Source organism: Penicillium subrubescens (assembly GCF_028828155.1).
Source record: "Penicillium subrubescens strain IBT 31985 chromosome Unknown utg000010l_segment0_segment0, whole genome shotgun sequence".
In the NCBI taxonomy this organism is placed as follows: domain Eukaryota; kingdom Fungi; phylum Ascomycota; class Eurotiomycetes; order Eurotiales; family Aspergillaceae; genus Penicillium; species Penicillium subrubescens.
Window position 1 is genome coordinate 1,419,941 of NW_026643160.1, and position 20,708 is coordinate 1,440,648.

At 48.5% G+C, this 20,708-nt stretch overlaps 8 protein-coding genes across 8 annotated transcripts; 3 read left to right on the plus strand and 5 right to left on the minus strand.

Moving 5' to 3' along the window:
* Positions 1 to 376: 376 nt before the first annotated feature.
* On the plus strand, positions 377 to 1,063 carry N7473_011666 (uncharacterized protein; the record flags this gene model as incomplete). Its single annotated transcript, XM_057157605.1, has 1 exon — positions 377 to 1,063. The coding sequence occupies one exon, from the start codon at positions 377 to 379 to the stop codon at positions 1,061 to 1,063; it is 687 nt and encodes a 228-aa protein (XP_057003455.1).
* A 527-nt stretch (positions 1,064 to 1,590) lies between these two features.
* On the minus strand, positions 1,591 to 3,227 carry N7473_011667 (putative amino acid permease; the record flags this gene model as incomplete). The annotated part of the gene is made up of 3 exons (XM_057157606.1): positions 1,591 to 1,625; positions 1,702 to 2,316; positions 2,360 to 3,227. The coding sequence occupies 3 exons, from the start codon at positions 3,225 to 3,227 to the stop codon at positions 1,591 to 1,593; spliced, it is 1,518 nt and encodes a 505-aa protein (XP_057003456.1).
* A 1,635-nt stretch (positions 3,228 to 4,862) lies between these two features.
* Positions 4,863 to 7,205, minus strand: N7473_011668 (uncharacterized protein; the record flags this gene model as incomplete). Its single annotated transcript, XM_057157607.1, has 3 exons — positions 4,863 to 4,981; positions 5,064 to 7,082; positions 7,175 to 7,205. The coding sequence occupies 3 exons, from the start codon at positions 7,203 to 7,205 to the stop codon at positions 4,863 to 4,865; spliced, it is 2,169 nt and encodes a 722-aa protein (XP_057003457.1).
* A 1,611-nt stretch (positions 7,206 to 8,816) lies between these two features.
* Positions 8,817 to 10,025, minus strand: N7473_011669 (uncharacterized protein; the record flags this gene model as incomplete). Its single annotated transcript, XM_057157608.1, has 1 exon — positions 8,817 to 10,025. The coding sequence occupies one exon, from the start codon at positions 10,023 to 10,025 to the stop codon at positions 8,817 to 8,819; it is 1,209 nt and encodes a 402-aa protein (XP_057003458.1).
* Positions 10,026 to 12,158: 2,133 nt separating this feature from the next.
* Positions 12,159 to 12,647, minus strand: N7473_011670 (uncharacterized protein; the record flags this gene model as incomplete). Its single annotated transcript, XM_057157609.1, has 1 exon — positions 12,159 to 12,647. The coding sequence occupies one exon, from the start codon at positions 12,645 to 12,647 to the stop codon at positions 12,159 to 12,161; it is 489 nt and encodes a 162-aa protein (XP_057003459.1).
* Positions 12,648 to 14,773: 2,126 nt separating this feature from the next.
* Positions 14,774 to 15,315, minus strand: N7473_011671 (uncharacterized protein; the record flags this gene model as incomplete). Its single annotated transcript, XM_057157610.1, has 2 exons — positions 14,774 to 14,875; positions 14,947 to 15,315. 2 exons carry the CDS (start codon positions 15,313 to 15,315, stop codon positions 14,774 to 14,776), a joined length of 471 nt encoding a protein of 156 aa, XP_057003460.1.
* Positions 15,316 to 16,280: 965 nt separating this feature from the next.
* On the plus strand, positions 16,281 to 16,685 carry N7473_011672 (uncharacterized protein; the record flags this gene model as incomplete). The annotated part of the gene is made up of 1 exon (XM_057157611.1): positions 16,281 to 16,685. The coding sequence occupies one exon, from the start codon at positions 16,281 to 16,283 to the stop codon at positions 16,683 to 16,685; it is 405 nt and encodes a 134-aa protein (XP_057003461.1).
* A 2,477-nt stretch (positions 16,686 to 19,162) lies between these two features.
* On the plus strand, positions 19,163 to 20,443 carry N7473_011673 (HNH endonuclease signature motif containing protein; the record flags this gene model as incomplete). Its single annotated transcript, XM_057157612.1, has 1 exon — positions 19,163 to 20,443. The coding sequence occupies one exon, from the start codon at positions 19,163 to 19,165 to the stop codon at positions 20,441 to 20,443; it is 1,281 nt and encodes a 426-aa protein (XP_057003462.1).
* Positions 20,444 to 20,708: the final 265 nt, after the last annotated feature.

Consider the following 20,708-nt stretch of genomic DNA (forward strand, 5'->3'; position numbering starts at 1 on the left):
TGCTCGGTGACCCTTGTTCGGGTTATAGACCAGGAGCCCCTGGCGAAGAGAAAGGATAGTTGCGTGTATGCGTATGAAATTTGGATTATTCACCTCGATAATATCAACCTTGTGCCCCTTGGGCAGATTCTTGGGAATTCAATCCACACCCGGCAGAGGAAATCCTCTACATAGAGTTACCTAGGTAATTTCCTGGCGGAATATCCCACTAAACCTGAATAGTTTTCATATACTTTCTCGCTTTTTACCGCCAAAGAATCGTTTAGTGAAACACGTAGAAAAGGGTATCAAGATTGGATATCTTCTCTCTCTTCTTCTTCCAATTCTCCACTTCCCTATCTACCTCCTCCTATGAATACCAACGTTTCCTGGCAAGATGGCACCTCCCTTACCGCGTGCCCATTTTCTCGGCGTACCCCTTGAGATTCGCGTGAAGATTTATGAGCATTTTTTCGCCCTGTTGGGGTCATACTGGATCTATTTTTCCGACGAGGAAATGGATAGATGGGCTCGGAAGATCTTCCCGACCTACCCAGGGTCTCATCTTTTCGCATTACTGTACACCAACCAGCAGATTAACATGGAGGCAATTGCAGTTTTCTTCAGGATAATTACTCTCCACGTGTCTCCCGAGTTTGTACCAGGCAATCCCAGTTCTCTGGTTGCTTTCACAGATCGTATTGGCTGCCACAATGCGGCCCTTCTCTGTCGGGTAGACATTTCGTTCCCTGCGACGGTTAAGAGGCCTGATGGAGATTTGGAACTCGAAGCTCCTAGCGTGCAAACACTTTGTCATCTTAAAGCAAGATGTCCTGGACTAACTCGACTACGATTCTGGAATTGCATCTACTCTAGGAAGGTCTTCGATCAATATCAGAGAAATCCCTCGTCCGTCAGTGCGGTATTGGCAGAAATCAACGGATTGGTCAGGGGTATCGCACCACTGAGGAACATCATCGTCTACACCGGCGAAAATGTCGTTTTGAGCCCAGAATTTAAAGAATTTTTGCACAATCTTGGATGGGAAATTGATGCTAAAAAGTATCGCTATTCTGAGAACTAGACACATGGTGAAACAACCGCTAGACAGAAACCACACTTTGCTTTGGCAGATGAACGAGTCTCTATCTTTATCAATTGACTTGATACCTGATCATTTGATTGGCCCTATGGGAGCCTGCTGGAAAATATTAAAGGCCATTGATCTATATACTTTCCCTACTCATCGTACAACAAGACTCACAATTTGTATGTCTACGTAGCCTCTGATTCTGAATATTTGATGGTATTGGACTCGACTACACGTGAGTACAACTTCGCCTGTTTTAGACTCACACCAGTCAACCGCTCCAAGTGGAGGCTCCACTTACCCCCACAAGCTTATTCTCTCATCCACTCGGTGGATACAGAGTATATTTGGCCTTGGATTGATAGCGTGAATGTACTGAAAGATCACGGCAACAAGTTAACCTTTAATAAAACCTTGTGGGGGAGGGAACATCATATGAAACATTATATTCGGTCTTGATATACCAAAATAGCCACCCAAAAGTGCATACACAAAATAACTAAATCCAGATCCCACACAACCTACAACGCATCTGACTCTGGCGGACCCTTGTAATCTGTTTTCTCGCATTAGCATCCACACAAAAAGGAGGTCTTCCACTGAAAATTGAAGCACCGAGGGAAAGAACTTACGCTTCCTAGCATAAACAGCATACCAAACGGCCGAAATAGCCATAAACCCGACAAATACCACAGAGGCATAATTCATCGAAACCGGCGTAACCGGCAAAACCATGGGCATACTAAAAAGCACCAACTCAAACGCAATCCACGCCAACGCAAGCACATTAACCGTAACACCCACAAACTTCCCGCAATTCCACGGCGCCCTTGAAACTTCCTCACGACCATGATACAAACTCAACGCAATAGGCACCGCATAAGCCGCCGCAAGCGCAATAACACCCACAGACACGAACGCGGTAAACGCACTCGTCGAGCCGAGATTGATTAATCCCAGGAGCATTTGTATTATTGTCAGGAGAACGAGGGACCAGACAGGCACGCCGAGACGGGGGTGTACACGGGCCCAGAGTTTCGCGAGCGGAATTGCGTCGTCGCGGGCTGCGGCCCAGGTTGCGCGGCTTGCGGCGACGGTTATGCTTATGCTGCAGAAGAGGGTGATTACGAGGACGAGGAAGACGAGGGCTAGACCGCCGCCTGGGGAGCCCATGACGGCGTGGAGGATGTAGGGGAGAGCTTGGCCGCCGGGGGAGTTGATGATGTCTTCCAGTGGGGGGAGGGTGACTGTTAGTGGGATGATGAAGAAGAGGCCGGCGATAAAACCGACTGGTACGGCGAGGGGAGATTGCTCGGGGAACTTTGATGGCTGGTTGGGCTACTTCTTCGGCCATGGAGGAGACCATTCCGATGGCGGAGAAGGTGTAGGCGGCTGGGAGGAGGCCGATGAAGAAGGTGAAGTTGCCCCAGCCGGCGAAGGAGGTGTCGTAGTGTGCTAGAGCGTAGGAGGCGGAGTGTCGGCCTGTATCTGCTTTGACGGAGACGGCGATGAGAATGACGATGATTGTGAGGGCTGTCCAGGTTGCGCAGGCGATGTCTACTTGTGGGAGGTATTTATTTGCGAATGTGCAGATCACTAGACTGCCCAGGCAGACGGCGTAGAATATTAGGAGGAGTTGCCAGGAGTTAGCGCTCCAGTCTGGATGGTACATTGATATAGTGGCGGAGAGCATAGATGCGAAGCCGAAGTTGACGGATAGTGTGATGGTCCAGTTGCCGATTAGCCAGATCCAGGCATTGATAAAGGAGACAGTTGTTTTGCTGCTGCGGGCGATTTGGAAGGACCAGTAGTACGGTCCTGCGGAGGTTGGATAGCGTGAAGCTAGTTCGGCGAGAGACATTGCGACACATTGATCGAGTACACAGACGACAATCCATCCGACGAAGATGGAGAGTGGACCCCCGCCGTAGATAGCGCTGAGTAGGGCACTGCCTTCACCGTAGGGAATAGCTGCGATGGCGAGCGATTGGAAGAGTAGAGTAATCACCGATCGGTTGCGGTGCATCTCCTGCTCGTAGCCAAGATGGTGGAGCTCGTCGCTTTCGCCGACGCTGGCGATCTCGCCGGCTTCTTGGTCATGACTCGGTGAGCTGCTGCTCGTTTGTATATCTTTTTCGGTGGGCGTGTCGGATCCCATCGTTGCGATTGTCCTAGGAGGGAAGGGGGAAGAAGGAGGAGATTAGGACCGAATGATACTGCGACGAGGATAGCAAAATGCGTCGAGGTCAGTTATCAGGCGAGAACAGGGTATAGCGATGAGTATGTAAGCTCAAGAAGTAGAAAAGAAGCAGATAACAGCGATCAACAGCTGCAATAGAATTTCAAGTAAGAAATGTATCCAGTCATATTCCGAATAAACACACGAGCACTAGCAGCATGCAGGACAAAAGTCCAATATTGCAATGTTGTGCTGTACTATCGTATGGTCGTACAAGAATTCAGATCAAATCACCAATCTCCTCACCCGCCAAACCCGACCTCCCCTCTCCTTATATAGGTACCATCCTAATCTCAATCTCCCCCTCTCTAGATAATACCTCCTAAACATTACTCACACGCACAGGCCACAGGAAATCCCCATCCTGCCAAACCAAATGAAACCGGTGGAGTGGACTAGATTCGGCAGGGCCAAAAACCTATAAGCGATCTCGCATCGCATCGCATCAACAAGCAGGAGATAAGCAAGTGGACGCGAAACGCGAAGCTTGGAAACTTAGGCTTTAGCTTTGCCCACTACCGTCCGCAGGACATGCAGGATCCCGTGTACGGATTGGGAATGGGCAAGAGAGTTGCTTAATTAGGGATGGGGGGCAGCGAAGCTACTTGATTTGGGGCTGGATTGGGGATGGGCTGGGGAGTTGCTGGATTTAGTTAGTACTGTACCTAGGAGTATGTAAGGAGGGGAGAGGGGTTGGTTTATTCGAGTAATATTCCTGTTGTGGCAGGGGAGTGATTGATTGGTAGAATCTTATAGGATCAGGTGTTACATAGAGGCAGTTTATCAGCTTGCTACATTAGTTGATTAACTTGGTTAATTCACTAGTCAATTCCAGTTAGTTCCAGTCAGTTGACTTCGGGGAAGTGGAGTACTTTCTTATCACCGTCAATACCCTGCCGGGAATCATAGCCTCGGTAGACAAGACGGATCAAGTATTAAGAAGAACAGAACAGCTGTAAGCAATCACTCTTATTATCATCTTATCCGAGCTCGTGGACAAGACAGCTTAAGTGGAGAAAAAAACACAATCGACCAGTCAATCAGTCAATCAGTCAATCAGGCGGGCTTGATAAGCACCCCTCTAAACCCGAAGTAGTAACTACTTCCTTGCGAGGGGAAGTTGGAAAGTATACTGGAAGTCTACTGGTCATACTTTTCACGCCACGACCAATGATAGTAGTACACTAATCGCAGGCAGACATACATTATTCTCACTAGAAGATAAAATTGATTCTCCACATAATCTACTGTACTGAGTAAAATGATTTAAACGCGATCGCATTTGCATATCTAGAACTAACTAGACCACCAGTACTCGGTACTATGTACCTGAACCGAGGGACATTATTTCAACATACATACTTCAATACACGTCCAAGTACATATGTCATATACACTAAAGTGAACATTGAAGTAGCGTAGAATGTGGGAAAAAAAACCAAAACGCAACCAGAGAAACATGACGTAAAGAGGTATCAAGACAAAGACAAGGGGGTGTGGGAACAATAACAAGGGAATATTATAAATCCTTAAGAGAAGGAATAAACATTACGATTACAGCGCAGTCGAAGGTCGTCCGGGCTGCTCCTGATGGGAGTTTTGGCGAGAAACTCGCGACCGGATGCTCATACGAGACGACTGGGGCGGGCCTTCTGTAGCCAACAGTGGGGGAACTAGAAAAAAAAAGAGGTTAGCCACAACATCATCGATATCATCGACATAAAAACCACGCTTCCGTGGGAGATTATGACTTACTGCCGAATCCATAGCCCTCCGTCGTTCCCTTCCGATCATGGGGATCAATCTCCACGCGAATAGCAACGTCCAGACCACCGTACATGCCGCTGTGGGCGCTGAATCCATCTGCCGCACTGTGCGTCGAGCCGGCATTGACCTCGCCCTTGTGCAGAGGCGCGTGGCCATCCTTTGGCAGACGCTCGAGCTTCGCGGTCACCGGTTGAACAGCATCGCCGTTGGCAACGGGCGCCACTACCTCGGTCAACGTGGCAAAGTTGCGCGACGGCATGGTCACCTTATTCCAAATCGCGCTCTTCTCCACACCACCGGGCTGCTTGTCGAAGAACGGCATGAGCGTTTCGTCACACTCACGGTCGAGGTGGTGGATCTTGTTGCGACGAGCGAGGAGGTTCGCGACTGCCTTGGGAGGGGGCTTATTTGTGATAGCGGAACTAACGACGTTGACGATGAAGCGATGGTCGTTCTCACCCGCGAGATTCAGCTTCGGGTGCGAGTAGAAGCGACCAATTGCCGCAAGATGCACGTCGCCGCCAAGAATGGTGACACGGATGGAGTTGGCGCGCGCCAGCTCCTGCAGCCGCTGCACGAGCATCTTACGCTCGCGCTTGTGCTGTCGCGCCGTGTAATGGTCGTCCAAGTCATCCAGCAGATCAACCTGCCCGTCAAACTCGTTGAAAAGACCACCTGCCAAGCCGAATCGCTTGTTCAACAAGCGAATGGGCGCAATGATGGGCGAGGTGAGGATGTTCTCGAGCCAGGCGAGACGAGGGTACGCAATGGGAACGCCGAGCAGGACGACTAGATGCTTCAGCTCTCCATTGGCGGCGTCCATCTCCTGCTGCAGTCGTCGGAAGATCAGGTCGTATGTTTCGGGATAATTGACCTGGTGACGGGTGCGCTCAGTGCGGGCATCCAAACCCACGAATCCAATACGCTTGCCAAAGCGCATGTACAAACTGCGACTGCGCTCCTCGACGTACGGACCAGGTCGCTTGCCAATGATCCAGCTGTCGTCCTCGGGCTGGTTCTCGAGAACGTAGGTGTTCTCGACCTGGCGCGGGTCTATGCCAGAGGTTCCATTCACCGCGTGCATGGTCTCGGGCGAATCAGTGGTGAAAGTCGACTTGGGCGGGGCGATATGATGCTGGAACAGGCAGTAGTACTTGAACGCGACACCACCAATACCGCGGAACACAGGGCACTTCATGAAGTGATCCGTGTAAGAGCCAAAGCCATCAATGATGTCATGGTCATCCCAAATGTTAACCTGGGGGATACGGCCGTTCGCCGCGCGGAAGGGCTCGGTGTTGTACCAGCGCACGTAGTTGGCGTAGTAATATTCATCGCAGTCGGCGCGCATCTGGTTGTTGAAGTCATGAGTACGGCGCTTGTGAGGATTGGCAATGGCTGTCCAGGCCTTCAGAGGCCCATCAACGCGAATTCCGTCATTGTAGATCTGGTCACCACCGCCAACCATGACATGGAAGGGCTTCTCGCCGTGGACACGCAGGGCGTCATTCCACAGATTAGGGCCGACCCAGGCGTCCATGTCTGTACCAACTGAGAAGCCGTTGCAGGAGTGGAACATGATGCGCATGGACTGATCCTCTGCAGGGACGACAAAGTTCCAGGGCGCCTTGACTGGTTCCGCAGACTCATTGTATAGACCCGGGATATCGTACTCCCAGCGCGCCTCGTAGGTCTCGACAGGTACGTTCAGGGAGAAGCGCCAGAAGGCCTTCTTGGGGTCCTCGTAGAGCTTCAAGCCCCGGATAGTCTGATCTGTTTGCGTTTGGGGAAGTTGTCCCTCGGCGGCAACGGGGCCGATCTGGCGCAAGTGGAGCTGGGGCTGGTCTTGACCAGGCTTTGTAACGATCAATACACTGCCTTGCCAGACTGGGGTGGGAGGCTGATAGTGCATGTTCTTGAGGTTGATCAGGGGGCCGGAGATGAGTTCGAAGCGGTCGCTGGCGCTGCGCATCCCTGGTGCCGAGGTCTCGCCATTGGTAACGATCCCTGTTGAAGCAGTATCTGGTCAGCATCATGCGCAATAGCTGGTCGCTTATTGTTTTGATCGCATTCGCAGTAGCTTCGCCAGTTTCACCTACCATTGACCGGAGGAGCAGCAAATTCAGCCATTGTCAGCAGATAATTGACGCGATCTCACGGACGGCGTCAGATGGAGAGGAAAAGGGGAGTGAGAAGTGGTGAAAAGGACCGTGGACGAGCTGTCGCACGGGGGGAGAGCGGAAGGGCGGAAGTCTTGGAAGGAGCGCAATTGAGGGAACTCCAGAAAGGGGAAGCCAGGGAACGTAACAAACAGAAAAAGGGACAGGACTATTAGGCAGACTCGAAAAATTGTGAGGAAGTGAGATGAGCAGGTGCAGCGCAGGATGGTAGGGCTGCAGGGCTGAGGCCAAGCGAGACAGGTCCGTACTTAGTACTTTGCCCAGCCTTCGCAGTTCCAGTGTTCAAGCTCGGGAACTTGGGAAATTGGGACCTTCCGCTGAACCAGTGGATGCCCGCTGGGTACTCGCGACTTTCATTGCCAATCGTAATCCGATCATGACGCTGCCAAGATCCGCCGTCCGCGGGGAGAGGGTCTGTTTTCGATGATGTGTCCAATCAGATCATCTCAATTCGGGGCTGATGGGTCATCATTGGAGCTCGTGCAGAGGAACAGCCACGTAGCGCCACACAGACCGGATTTGGAGGCGTTGCCATTGGTTACACGGCGTGGCGGTGCTAAACTGAGCTCCGATCATGCAGGTTGAAACCTTGCATGGAAGAAATATTGGAGAGGTCTTCGGAGATGAGCGGATGCTCATGCATGACTACGTGTACGACCGTGCAGCTATGTAGGATGTGATTTGCGTATAAAAAGGGGATGTTTTGTTATGTTAGAAGGAAGCGAAGTAACTTATGAATCGATCGTCGATCGCCGATCGACATCCAATATGATACATCATAGAAACGACAGCAAACCCAAGGATGAAGGAAGCGAACTGTCCCAAGGCAACGATTAAGAATACAATTGACTTTACCCAACCGTTTCGAGTGGCACAAGCTTGATTAAACTCAACTTAGTCATAGTCAGGTACAAATATTGCTAACTTAACTGCATTGTATGTTGGGAAAACTAGGCACCATAAACAAGAAAACTAGAAGAATGACCCAGTATCCTGATTGGTCACGATATACAACTCAAGGTTCTCAATCTGACCGATAGGTTTATGGAGTCAAATTCTGATAGGGAAAGAAACTACGCTACTACGCGCAGGAAACTTGGAAAGCAAAGGAACATGATCGATCATCTTCGAATCTCTAGAGATCTCCGAGGAAGCAGAAGCAGAAGAAACAAGAAAGGGCCTATAAACGGCCAATCCAGCAAAGTAATCTAGGAAACAGGAGAATAATAATGCCCGGAGAAATCCGGTCAACAATCTGCACGAAGGAAATCCTGCAGGCAATCTGCATGCTGGCCCTACATAATGCTCTTCGAGGGCGAATACCGAGTGCGAAGGAGGAATCTCCATCAAATATATTTACATTCTACTGTAGTGTGAGGAATGTTCTCAATCTATAATTAGGGAGGAGAGAGTTTTGATTAAGTTTTTATTCTTTTGTTTGGTTCTATACCTCTAGGATCCCAATAAACTTCTATAAACGCCGTATCAAACTATGTCCGTAGCAAACTATAACCCTATATGCACCACCATGCATGTACAGTATCCCACTTGGACACTCAAGTTAATAAGCCCGTCTCCATTTGTCACTTGGGGAACTCCCCTGTGGTTTACACCGCCGCTCAATGATCTTCTCGACCCACGGCGCAATCTCACAATCATCCTCATCCTTAACAAGACTGGAGCACTCGATAACGAAAATTCCCAACAGAATAACCATGTCAGATGTGGATTGCCTGATCTTCTCCAACGATGTTAGCCCTGATTGTGGCAGCTCTACCTCGCACCACATCAGCAGCGACATATCCGGCTCAATTTGAGACCAGGAGTTACGCCCGACTCTCTTCTCATCATTGACAATATCAGGTGGAAAGAGTTGGTCACCGAAAATACAGGACGAAGAGGTGTTAGCAGTAACGTGCTTACGGACCTCCTCCGCTGTCATCCCCTCGTGCGAGCTCATCCAGCCACTAGCTGAGCCCCGACACAGAAAGTTGCGGAGATGTTCCTCCATATCGAACCAATTTTGTGGTTCCTCTCCCACTCTGCAAGGAGCGCTAAGTCTTGCGCCGGAAAGAGCATCCTGGAGGAATTGAATGTATTTGATGGTGATCACCGCGTCCATACCAGCGTGCAGATGTCGGCTACTCTCGCGGAAGAAGTTGAAAACGCCCTTCTTCAAAATAGACTGGTTCTCATTGACGCTGTATTTAAGAATGTGAGTGAATCGCTTGAGGCTCACATTGATGATGAGTTCCCTCCGACCCCAGACCGAGTCCAGCTCGGAGATACTCTCAGGTGCAGATTCAAATAGATAGCCAACGAGGTGATGAGTGCGAAGATTAACGCCCAAAACGATCCTGCGGTCTGGGCATTCGGTTGCATGTGGAACGGGAAGGGAGGAGAAGAGCAAAAGAGGATCTTTCCAGCCAGTCTGACACTCACGGTCGTCTGAGTCGATGGCATATCCAAAGTTATCCCAGCGGGACCCGTCGCTCTGAATCAGCCAGCTGTCTGAGAGACGGACGCCCCAGTTCCGGTACTTCCCTTCGATGGCGATGAGGTAAAGATAATAATCAACTAGATCCCAAGGGTGTCGCGATTTCCAGAATGCGTCATAGGCATTTGAATCTCCTTCACATCTGGAGCGGCGTTGTGGGTTTGGTTCATGGGGGAGCTTATCCAAAAGCTGGACCCATGTGCTCCAATTGATGGTGGGCGCTGATGTAATGGACAACTTCTCCATCTTAAGGTCAATTTCATACGAAGCCATTAAACGACGAATGACTTCGGGCTGATTGTGTGCAGTGGAAATGAGATGAGTGGCAGGTAACGTACTGAGAAAGTGTAGGACAGGTATGTGCTATATGCAACACGGGCAAAAGATACTGAACAGATAAGGTTTGGTAGAATGGATGCGAAAGGCGAATATACAGAGGAAAAGGTCATCCCAGAAGCGGAAATTGATCATTTTTATATCTTTCGGTCGGTCTACGACACGCATCTCCAGTTGCAGGAAGTTTCCTGCAAGAGACGAAAATAGCATGACAATCCCACCATCTCATTGTCGAGGAGGATATGGCCTCAAAAGCGAGGCAAAGGCATTGTCTAACAGTAACTCCAATAATAAACCTCGCATTATGCCCTTGATACTAATGTGTTGTTTGTAGAAAGAACCGAATTTGTTTCTAAACGTGTTCTTTGTATGAAGACCCGTAATGCCTTGTTCTCGATGGGGCAGGCTCTCAAAGTACAATGGGATATAATGGTTCTTCGGAACCATGAAAGAGAAGGGAAGAGACTCAATGAAGTCCATTATTACTCGAGTTAAAATAAGAATCAGACCAAGGCATTCTGGACTTGAGTGACACGAAGTACTAAATTCGTCGAGACAATGGCTTTATCTCGCCAAGGGAGCCGACAAAGAACTTCAGACAACTGGAGAAAGCCTGCAACCCAGATGCAGGTCAGACTCAAAGCTTGGAATCTAAAAAAATCCAGTGATTCTATGCAGATACATAGAGCAGTATGATGTCTGCGAGGATTTTCCTGGGTTTTTGGTCTGTCGACCAGCTTCATCCACAGCCCCCCTCGGGAAACCGGTATATCACTACATGTAATCTTAGAAAATAGTCAAAGAGTAAATTCCGCTGATAGAATTACAGTTGATTATCTAGATGAGGTATTCAAATGAATGATTGGACCGATCTTCATACCTGCCCCTTTTGGTCGTCTTTCACCCTGTCTTCAGCGCTCTTCCAGTTCTGATTTGGCAATACGTGAAGGAAACATGAGAGGGTCGGCTGTTACGTCGGCTCACCCATAGTCAAGGCTCGGTGTGCTCTAAACTTGAAATCTAAAAAAATTCCATCAGCACCATTGAATCATGCTTCTCGTTAAACTATGAGTCCATGGAAGAGTCCATTCCCACTACGAAGCCGTGGCTTGAAGAAGCACGTCCAAGACGACGAGGCACCGCCGACCGCCGTAAGGCTGAAAGTCCCGCCCCTCCTTCAATCGCTTTATTTCTAGATGGAATCAAAGTCTTGCATGGCTGTGCCAACGCTTTGGTTGAAATCTGCTTTGTTCATGGACTTATAGGCGATCGTGAGTGGACATGGACAGCAGATGGCCAGCCAGACCCTTGGCCAAAAAGCATTGCTCCCGCCGAGGCTTCAACAAGCTCGCATTTTGACCTTTTGCTACGATGCCTACGTTGTCGGGAGCTTTGTCGCTTCGTCGCATCGACTTGGCAATTATGCGACCAGCCTTCTAAATAAGCTTACTATGAATCGAGAGTCTTGCAACACAACTTCTCGCCCACTTATTTTCGTCGCCCATAGTCGCTCTAAAAAGAGGAAGTCGCGGTCAGTTAATTTCTCTCAGACCCATTTCAGGGACCTTGCTTACTTACCTGATGAAAGATATATCGGCCTATAATTGATCCCCACCTGAAGCCCCGAGTTTCCGTGGCCGAGCGATTATGGTTATTAGATGAGAAGATGCAAAAGATCCGATCAAGAAATACAGCATCAAGATTTCGGGTACTTAGGGGGCAAGATTCACGGCCCCTCCCCTGCCAAGACTTTCTTAACTATGAGTCCCTCCCTCCGGGGCAGGGCCCGAATAGCTCTAGGGTACCCGGCCACGCCGGAATTGAGGGAAATAAGACAGCTGATGAAGCGGCAAGCTCGCGGCGAGTCGACCGGGCTGCCACCCAGAAGCAGTCGCAGGACTTTCTCTGGCGTTCGTCAACCGGACGTTCACCGAGAAATTTGCTTCGACAGAAACGCATCCCAGATAACTCTAACTAGAAACTCTCCCATAGCACTGTATGAAGCATATTGAAACTCCCCTCCACAAGCACTAGTACCCATCCCGAGACTAGTAGGCCTTTAACACATATCTAGCCACTGGTATCATAAAGTTCCTTCACCTGTGTGACATCTTCCATAAAAGTAGCACCATACTCTTTCATCATCTGTATCTTTTCCTCCATATTCATCGCTAAACTGATCCTCCCAAAATCTCTTGGCATTTCCCTGTCACTCTTATACCTCAACACCCACACACCAACTCCATCCGTCGGCCAACCAAATACTACCACCTTTTCTTCTTCCTCCGTGGCCTCCCTCATGCCAACCAGCACTTCTATCTCATCCTCCTTACTCGGCCACCAAGTTGCACCAATCCGTCGCAAGAGATTACAGAATTTGTCCTCTTCTTCGGCACTAGATGACCGGTGCGATACGTGGGAGCGGGGGAGCGATAGGAAAAGCATGTCGAGAAGGTCAGCCTCTTTGATGAGAACCCCACCAGTGGAGGGATAGCAGTAAACAAAGCATCCTCGGGTGTTGCCGAACACGGTCCGTTCAGTCGTCGGCAAAGGATCCATTGTGGGACACGAGACGCGATGTAGGTCGTCGTCCATTATTATTCGTCGGGGCAAAAAAAGGTCAATGTTAAGAGGAAGAAAGATGCCAGTTGATAGAAAGTTAAAGATCATAGCGACAATGGCGACGAGTGCAAACAGGAAGATACCAATCTTGGATATCAAGTGACCCGACATCTTAAGCTCATGAGCGCTGCTCTCACGGAGTCACGGTCATGCAGATGACTGTTTAAGTATTCTTCTGTTGTTCTGCCAAGGTCTGCCTGCTACCCCGTAACCTAACTACCCACCACTAAAAGATGTCATCAGCGTTAGCGCCGGCCCATCCAATCAGAGTTATGAACGCCGTCGCGCGCAAAGTCCAAGAGGCTCTAGCATGGATTGGGGAATGGTGGAGGTGGCGATTTGGGGCCAAGAGTTGCTGATTCGATGGGAGGATTAGACGTATTCGCTTCGGCTCGACCCTCTTGGACCCTGCTCTAGGTCCATCGAATTCAGAGTCATGACTGTCGTCGGGAGTGCTAGCCTCCGAATTCTCGTTGTGGCGATCTTGATCCTGATCCTTAGCGCCGTATGCGCGAATGGACTTGGATTACGTACAAAATTTTCCCACTGTAGGTAGAAGACCCAGTCAGAGATCCTGCTCATTGGATTGGATATAAAGGGATCTAGTTTTATTCACTTTACAACGCTACGTAAAGGAATACTATTCTGCTATCAAAGGATTTCCACAGGGTCACAAATCTACATACAAAAGTGGGTTGGCCACGACCCAGAATATTGTGGTGGTAAGTACCACTCCAAATTTCACGACACTAAACCAGCAAAATCTCAACGCCCAATACTTTCAAGTCGATCGCTAATGTACTTTATGCCTTCTGCACGATAGACATCCAAGTCTACATACGCAAGGCTCGTAACATTGGTGTTGAAGAAGATGATTTCCGGGTCGTTCTTGTCGTATACGGGTCATCTGGTAGCATATTCTGTTCAATAGTTAGTCAGTTTAGATTTCGGAGATTCTCGAACGCAGTGCGGTTATGTTATATCAATATGAACGGAAACATACCTCCGGGGATATTTGGATCCAGCATCGTCACGAAACTGACCCACATTCTCGACATTATAGTGCTCAAGCGTTGGCGGCTGCTTGTAAGTGGCAATTCGTTGTCAACGTTGTGGAACACATAGGGGACCTCTTAACGGTGATTGGCCCCAGCAAATGGGGCCCCGGGCGTGATCATGTCAAACACGTAGCTACACGCTGACACATTATGAACTGACCAGGCCTGACTAGCCAGTTTGCGGGGTGCATGGATGTTCATATCGCCTTGGAATGCCGCCACTCGCTTATATTGATCCCCATATTGAGATGGAGGTCTCCCAACCATTGTGGCAGGTATTCCTATATCAGGAATATCTGGATAGAGTGCCTGTAAGGTTTCTGCGGTAGCATTGTCGAAACCCCAATTGGTGACTATCTTCTGAAATTCGGCGTCCGTGTTTATACCCCCTAACGGCAAAACTTGTTCCTTCGTCGGCATTACCACCTATAAGATAAGGAACTTTAACAAATCTGCCCTCTCGAAGTTGAATAGTGGCGCTCTCTTCAAGAAAGTCTCCATCGATGACAGGGATGAATTGTGGTCCACCAAGTCCAGTCAACGTATGGACAGGCACGATAGAAGAGTTATCGAATATTCCATGTAATGTTTCTTCTGGAATGGTTTGAAGACAAGCGAGAGTATCTGTTGCCGAACTGCAGCCCGCCGCACTAACAATAGTTGATAGCGTGCATAAACGCTTGGAGCTCCACTTTCGCTAATGGCTGCACGGAAAAGGCCGTCATCACGACCCCCATAAGCGACCAAATGCGTACCAGCACTATTAGCTCTGGCGCTTTCACCCCAAATTGTGACCTGCGATGGGTCGCCACCAAACGCAGCAATGTCTAAGCACAGTCAGAACAGAATCTCAACCGATTGGTTCCACATTAGACGTACTTTCTTGTATCCAATGCAGCGCCAAGCGTTGGTCTCTAAATCCAAGATTCCCAGCTCCTGCTTGTTGAATCTCTTTGCTCCACATAAATCCCCCGCAATGGAGACGATAGTTTATGCTGGTTGCTATCATAGGCTTTCCGATTTTGACTGATTGATCGACGATTTAAGACAAGTTATATCGTGAGTCTGATGAAGAGCCGGAGGTAAACCCTCCGCCATAAATCCAGACTGGGAAGTGGTAAACGTTAGGCCACCTTTTCTTTTGATTTTTTTGTGGAAAGAAACCAGCATGTACTCACCAGCAACCGGGAGTTTTTCTTGGGGCTGAAGCCTCGTGGCCGCACGACGTTCAGAGTGAGACATGCTTCAGAAGCACCATTTTTCTGGTTATAGCCGCGACAGGCGGGTGAGTATTCCGTTGCGTTTCTTGGAAGAGACCAGGATGTATTCAACGGCAGAGGAACGTGAAAACGAAGATCACCGACCGGCTGCTGCGCGACTGACATATCAAGAAATATGTCTTGGTTATATTGCGAATTATGGAGCCCATAATAGGTGCCATTGACAACAGTGATTAAGGGATGTGTTGTCCCATCATGCTCTGCTCTTACAGCAGGTACAAAACATACCCAGATAAGGCATACAGTAAGAAGAGAACACAAAAACATCCCGAGAAAACAACGAGGGTATACTAGATATTTTTGGTTTGGGCTTCAGAGGAGTGCAACTACTTGGGGCGACGTTTGCTCAATTATAGTACTTCTCCTGTAGGTTCGACCTGCATAGCGGGTTTTAGTTCCGCACTCGGATAACTGCTTAGGGGCCTATTGCCGATAGCTATCGGTAAAGTCCCTAATTGGCTGTTTGCTATCAGGGTCGTGTACCTCTGCACCGGACCTCCTGAAATTAAAATCTGTGATTCACAGATCTCGTAGTTTCTTGTCTTTAATTTATTGAAATGAGGGACATTTCATAGCCCTCGCGAGTAACTAGTTGATAGTAAACACGCATACTTAACCTAGGGTAGTAAGCGCGAAAATTTGCTTTGCAGCATCAAGTAAATTAGTCAAATAACCGAAGGGCGATGGGAGTAAAGGTAAACTCGGCTTTAGGGGGGTACCGCTCAAAGACTTCGGTAAAGCATGCGCCACCGAAAATATGCGTCGGATAAGATCCCTATCAGAGATATTGGGTAAAGGGTTATATAACAGAATAGTACCAATTAACTCGGTAAGGAGAAGAAGATGTAACGGGGGAAGTAGTATTGTCCATAGGCAGCTAAACCTAAACATATTTTTCAGACCTAAAGGCTGAGGTCCCAATATCCTACTTGCAAATATTAGGCTTCAGATTAACGCCCAAAAAGAACGATGAGAAGGGAGGTTCCGAAGTTTCATTCTCTTGATCCATATACATACAACATCTTACCTACTGCATCCGCGTGCCTTTGTCATCAGAGTTGACCTAGTTCATTATTTAACTAAGCATAAAGTCCTTGAGTGGGGAACCAACAGAAGCTCGGACCATCTCCAACTTTGCCCAAACCACCCCTCACAACCTTATCCCAAACATCTCACACTCTCTCAACACCCACTGACATCAGATTCCATCTCGAAGCACCTCGGCTACCAGGATGTCTGCCTCAAGTCAGCCCATAAGCCTTACAGCCTTCGCAGAAGCCATAACAGAGCTTTCCCTCGAATCCCTCCACGCCGAAGCCGCAAAATTACACAACGACATCAATAAACTGCTCGAGTCCAACGCAGCCCTAGAAGCAGAAAAGGCTGTGGAGACGGAAGAAGGCATCAAATTTCTCGACGAGGTTATTGCTGAGAATGAAGGCGTGGTGAAGAGCAAGGAGGAGCGGATTGCGCTGTTGAAGGTCGAGGTGGAGAATCGAGGGCAGGTGTGGATTGAGCCTGGGAAGAAAGATGAGAAGGATCAGGATAAGGGGCAAACTCCGATTGTGAATGGGAGTGGTCATGCTGGTGCTGGTGAGCAACGGGATGAGAGTACCGACGATGGGGTATATCTTTGAGGGGTGATAGTGAACACTGGCTACGATTTACGAATACATGAATCGACGGAAGATTTCAAAACCTCAGCATCGGATCTCTAGTTAGAGGTCAGCTCCTTTTCTCCATATTACGGCTTTGATTTATGATCGGATGAGTGTGGCTGCCAGGCTGGGCTGAAGAAAACACAAGTCCATTGTCCACGCAACGCCATACTATGAGATGAAATTCTACGAGAGGACTGCTGTGAAAGCAAGACCAGATATTCGGGCCACTCTGAATCGCGCCTTCGTCTCGTTTGGAACGCTATCTAGCTTATGCAGCCATTCCGTATTGTTGCGAGCCACCTCAGCCGACGATGAGTCTTTGAAACGGATCGCGTGTACCAATCCCTGCGACTTGCACCTCTCGTGTAGACGGGGGTTCTCAAGCCTGTGATTCTGATGGGATTGTTCATAGCAGAGGCTGGATAGACTCAGGACAGAAGTTCTCCCGTTAGCATCTCCGTGATGCCCGAGGGTTGCTGAGGGACCGCTGGGCCTCGTTCGGATGCAGTCCTTCACTTTCTTGGCGCGTCAGCGCTTTCCTCAAGATTCCAACTCGTTTAAGCCTGCTGCATCAGCAGCTCAAGAATTTTTCTTCTCCGCCATCTATTGCTGCTTAGCACACAGTCATCGTCATCTTTCTCCCATCTAGCCGTCCAGTTAGTTCTTTCTTGCATCTCATGACAGTTTATAATTGGATATAGTTTGCTTCGAGAACATACCCCTACACACACCATCAAAGCATGTTTAGTTTATAGTTGGCAAATAAGGATCATGAATAATGGCCCCTTCTGCTACTAGTATGAGAGCGTGGAACCCAATACTGTATATTGCATGAAACTCGAGGATTGCTGCTAAAGCGCTCATACTGTATAGATCCGTATGTGGGAAACGCTTTAAGCATTACCATTCTCCCCTAGTAGTTTTGTAGATACAAATTCTGCCGTTTAGATTGATAGGGTTTTCCTTCACCCTAAGCAGTCTAGATGCAAAAGAAAGTCCGAGATTTGAACACACTTCGCCCGGCATTGAGGCAATCACAGTCATAGACAGTGGCATGAATCTGAGTCATGACTACACAACACAATGAAAATTTGCACCAGCCCTATTGTTAGTCGTAGTAGACAAAATACCATCACATGGGAGGTCGAACAGGTTCTACAAAAGTTTCTTAGATTGAAGCTCATTTCACACGCGGTAACATGCTACAGTAAACGGCATCCACTCGATTCGCCGATTTTCCTAATCTATATCTACTACTAATCACCTTTGCGCCGAGGGACAAACATGGAAATTCTCTGTTCTGCTGACAAGCTCTCATACATCAGATGAGATTGCGAGCTAGATATAGAGACTTTAAGGTTCCACGGAAGTTCGAATTGAATCAGTGACACACAAATCTATCACCATGTTGGCACATACGGGAATCGTGTTTTACGTTAGAGCAAGGCTGCTAGACGATTCAAGATGCACCAGCAGATTTTCCAACAGCTGCAAGATAGTCTTGTGTCCTTCCTCCGCGGCCACACTCAGCGCTGTCCTGCCTGATAAGTCTTTCGCGGTAACATCGGCACCATTCGCGAGTAGCAGCTGCACGATAGTCTCGTGCCCTCTCTGTGCGGCACGGTTAAGGCTGTGATATCGCCCCGATCCTTCGCATTAACGTCGGCACCCTTCGCGAGGAGCAGCTGCACCAGCGCTTCGTGTCCTCCTGAAGCGGCAAACTTCAGTGCAGTGCTCACTTGCTTATCGTTCCGATGTAGAAGCTGCAGAAACTTAAGATGAAAAGTCTTAGTTAGCAGCTTCCAAGCTAATGCATCGATCCCGTAGTAGCAAGCGATATAAAGCAAAGGTAATTAGGGCTTTGGTCGTCGAATATGAAGTGTCGTCGAGCTTCTCTGAAGGCCTCCCACCAGTTTACCCGCACAAGTGACTTCTCCTGGAAGAGAGGCCGTGAAAGGTCATAATCCTTGTCCGCGTAGTTTGAAGAAAATCTTGCATGTTCCAGCCAGTGCAGTGCTGCGTAGCTCAAGAGTGGCGATTCTGCAGAACGCATGCATCTTCAATATCCAGAGACTCATGACGCAGGCCGCTCTCCTCAATGTAATTGATGCACGTTCTTGCTAGTTCAGCATACGCTTCTATTGCTTTGATGCGGAATTCTGCTCTCAGCAGAATCTTATGTAATAGACTTCTTAACCTTAAAGGGCTACTATATCCATGGTTCGCGAATCAGCTAAGCCTTTCCGTAACTGTAGTTACGTCCAGATGTTGTATTACAGTAGCTCTTTCCATACTTTTTCCTTCTATATTGTAATTCCTGGCGCCCTGGAAAACAGTCTATCATTCTACTGCTTGATATCGCTATCGCTGTCTTCGAATTACGAGTCTCCTTGCTTGAACCTACAATGAATCCCAATCAACGCGACAAATCTCCGTTTAGCCGTCACTTCTCAATGGAGTCAGTCCAGCCTGAAATACTTGACCAAATTGTGGTGTTGAAAAAACGCAAAATTGCCATTCAGGACCGGATCAAAGACGGACGGAAAGAATGGAGGGCACAAGCTTCGTTCGACATGGTATTCTGGACGCAAGCGGTTAAAATCGAAGAGCTTGAGCTTAAACGCCATGATATCGACAGAAGAATCTCCATTTCCATGTCTGGCGTCAGCGAATCACAATGGAGGGACACTCCTCAAGCCCAGCGAATTTTTGAGCAGACCAGAGCCTCCGAGCAGACGAAGCGAAGCTACGAAAAGCGCATTGAGCAATTTGGTCACCAGCGGAATCCGATTCGAGCGACATTTATGAGGCTCTTTACGACCTCAAAGCTTGGGCTCGATATCTCAACCACGGGCGCCGGCGCAAGAAACCCGCAAGAACAGTCAAAATTCAGAGAAGCCCTAATCGAGTCACACCAAGCCAAACAACCAGTCACCGATTATCTCTGGTGTCCTATTATGGGGGAATACCTCGACGATGACGCTGTTATCGCAGGACATCTTTTTCCCTGGAAACATGGGCAAAAGAATATGGATGCGATCTTCGGAGAACAAGCTGAACCTGAGCTTTTTTCACCACGCAATGGGCTACTTATTGCTCAGCACATCGAGAAAGTCTTGGATATCGGCAAATTGGCCATTGTCCCGTACATTTCTGAAAGCACGGGCTTTTGCTTGGACAATATCAAAAGCTGGATCGCGAACCAGCAAAGAGAATACCAGGTTAAGATCTTGGATCCAAAATGGGACAGACTGGATACTCGCATTTACAGCTTCAGCTCACTTACGTTCAGAGACCTCGATGGCCGCAAGTTACAGTTCCTCTCTTCATTCCGACCAGCAGCACGATATGTTTATTTCCATTACTGCATCCAGGTGCTGCGACTTGCTTGGCAACATAATGAAGCAAAGAGTGGTAGAAAAGCTGCAGATGCTCTAAAGGATGAGAACGGCAAGCCATTTTGGGGCACACCTGGTAGATATCTGCCAAAGAACATGCTCTTGGCATTTGTTGAAGAGCTTGGGCACGAGTACAAATCTCTTCTCGATGGAGCAGCCTCCATCAAGAAAGGGGACTCTGACCTCCTTTTGAATATTGCTGCGAATCAGGTGAAATCGCGTCCGTCTATTTTAGTTAAGTCTTGGGAGCAGGAAGACTTGGGATTGGACTCAGACTGTGATGATTCTTTTCAGGAAGACTTGAGATTGGACTCAGACTGTGATGATTCTTTTTAGGATGACTAGTGGCTAGTGTTGTTGTATCCTACCGTCCTCTATGTATTATTATTGCTCACGGTCTCCTGTTTCTTTGTCCCTCTATTATGGACTAGACTACTTATATTCTCCGCAATACTATATCTCTAAAGAGCATGAACCAATTGGAATCAAAACTCTTCTCGTTGAACCCGGTGCAAAAGTTGTTCTTCGCATGCGCCCCCATGCCATTATGGGTAGTATCTCTTTGGTGCGATGAGTCTCTTGATGAGAAGAAGAACGTCTT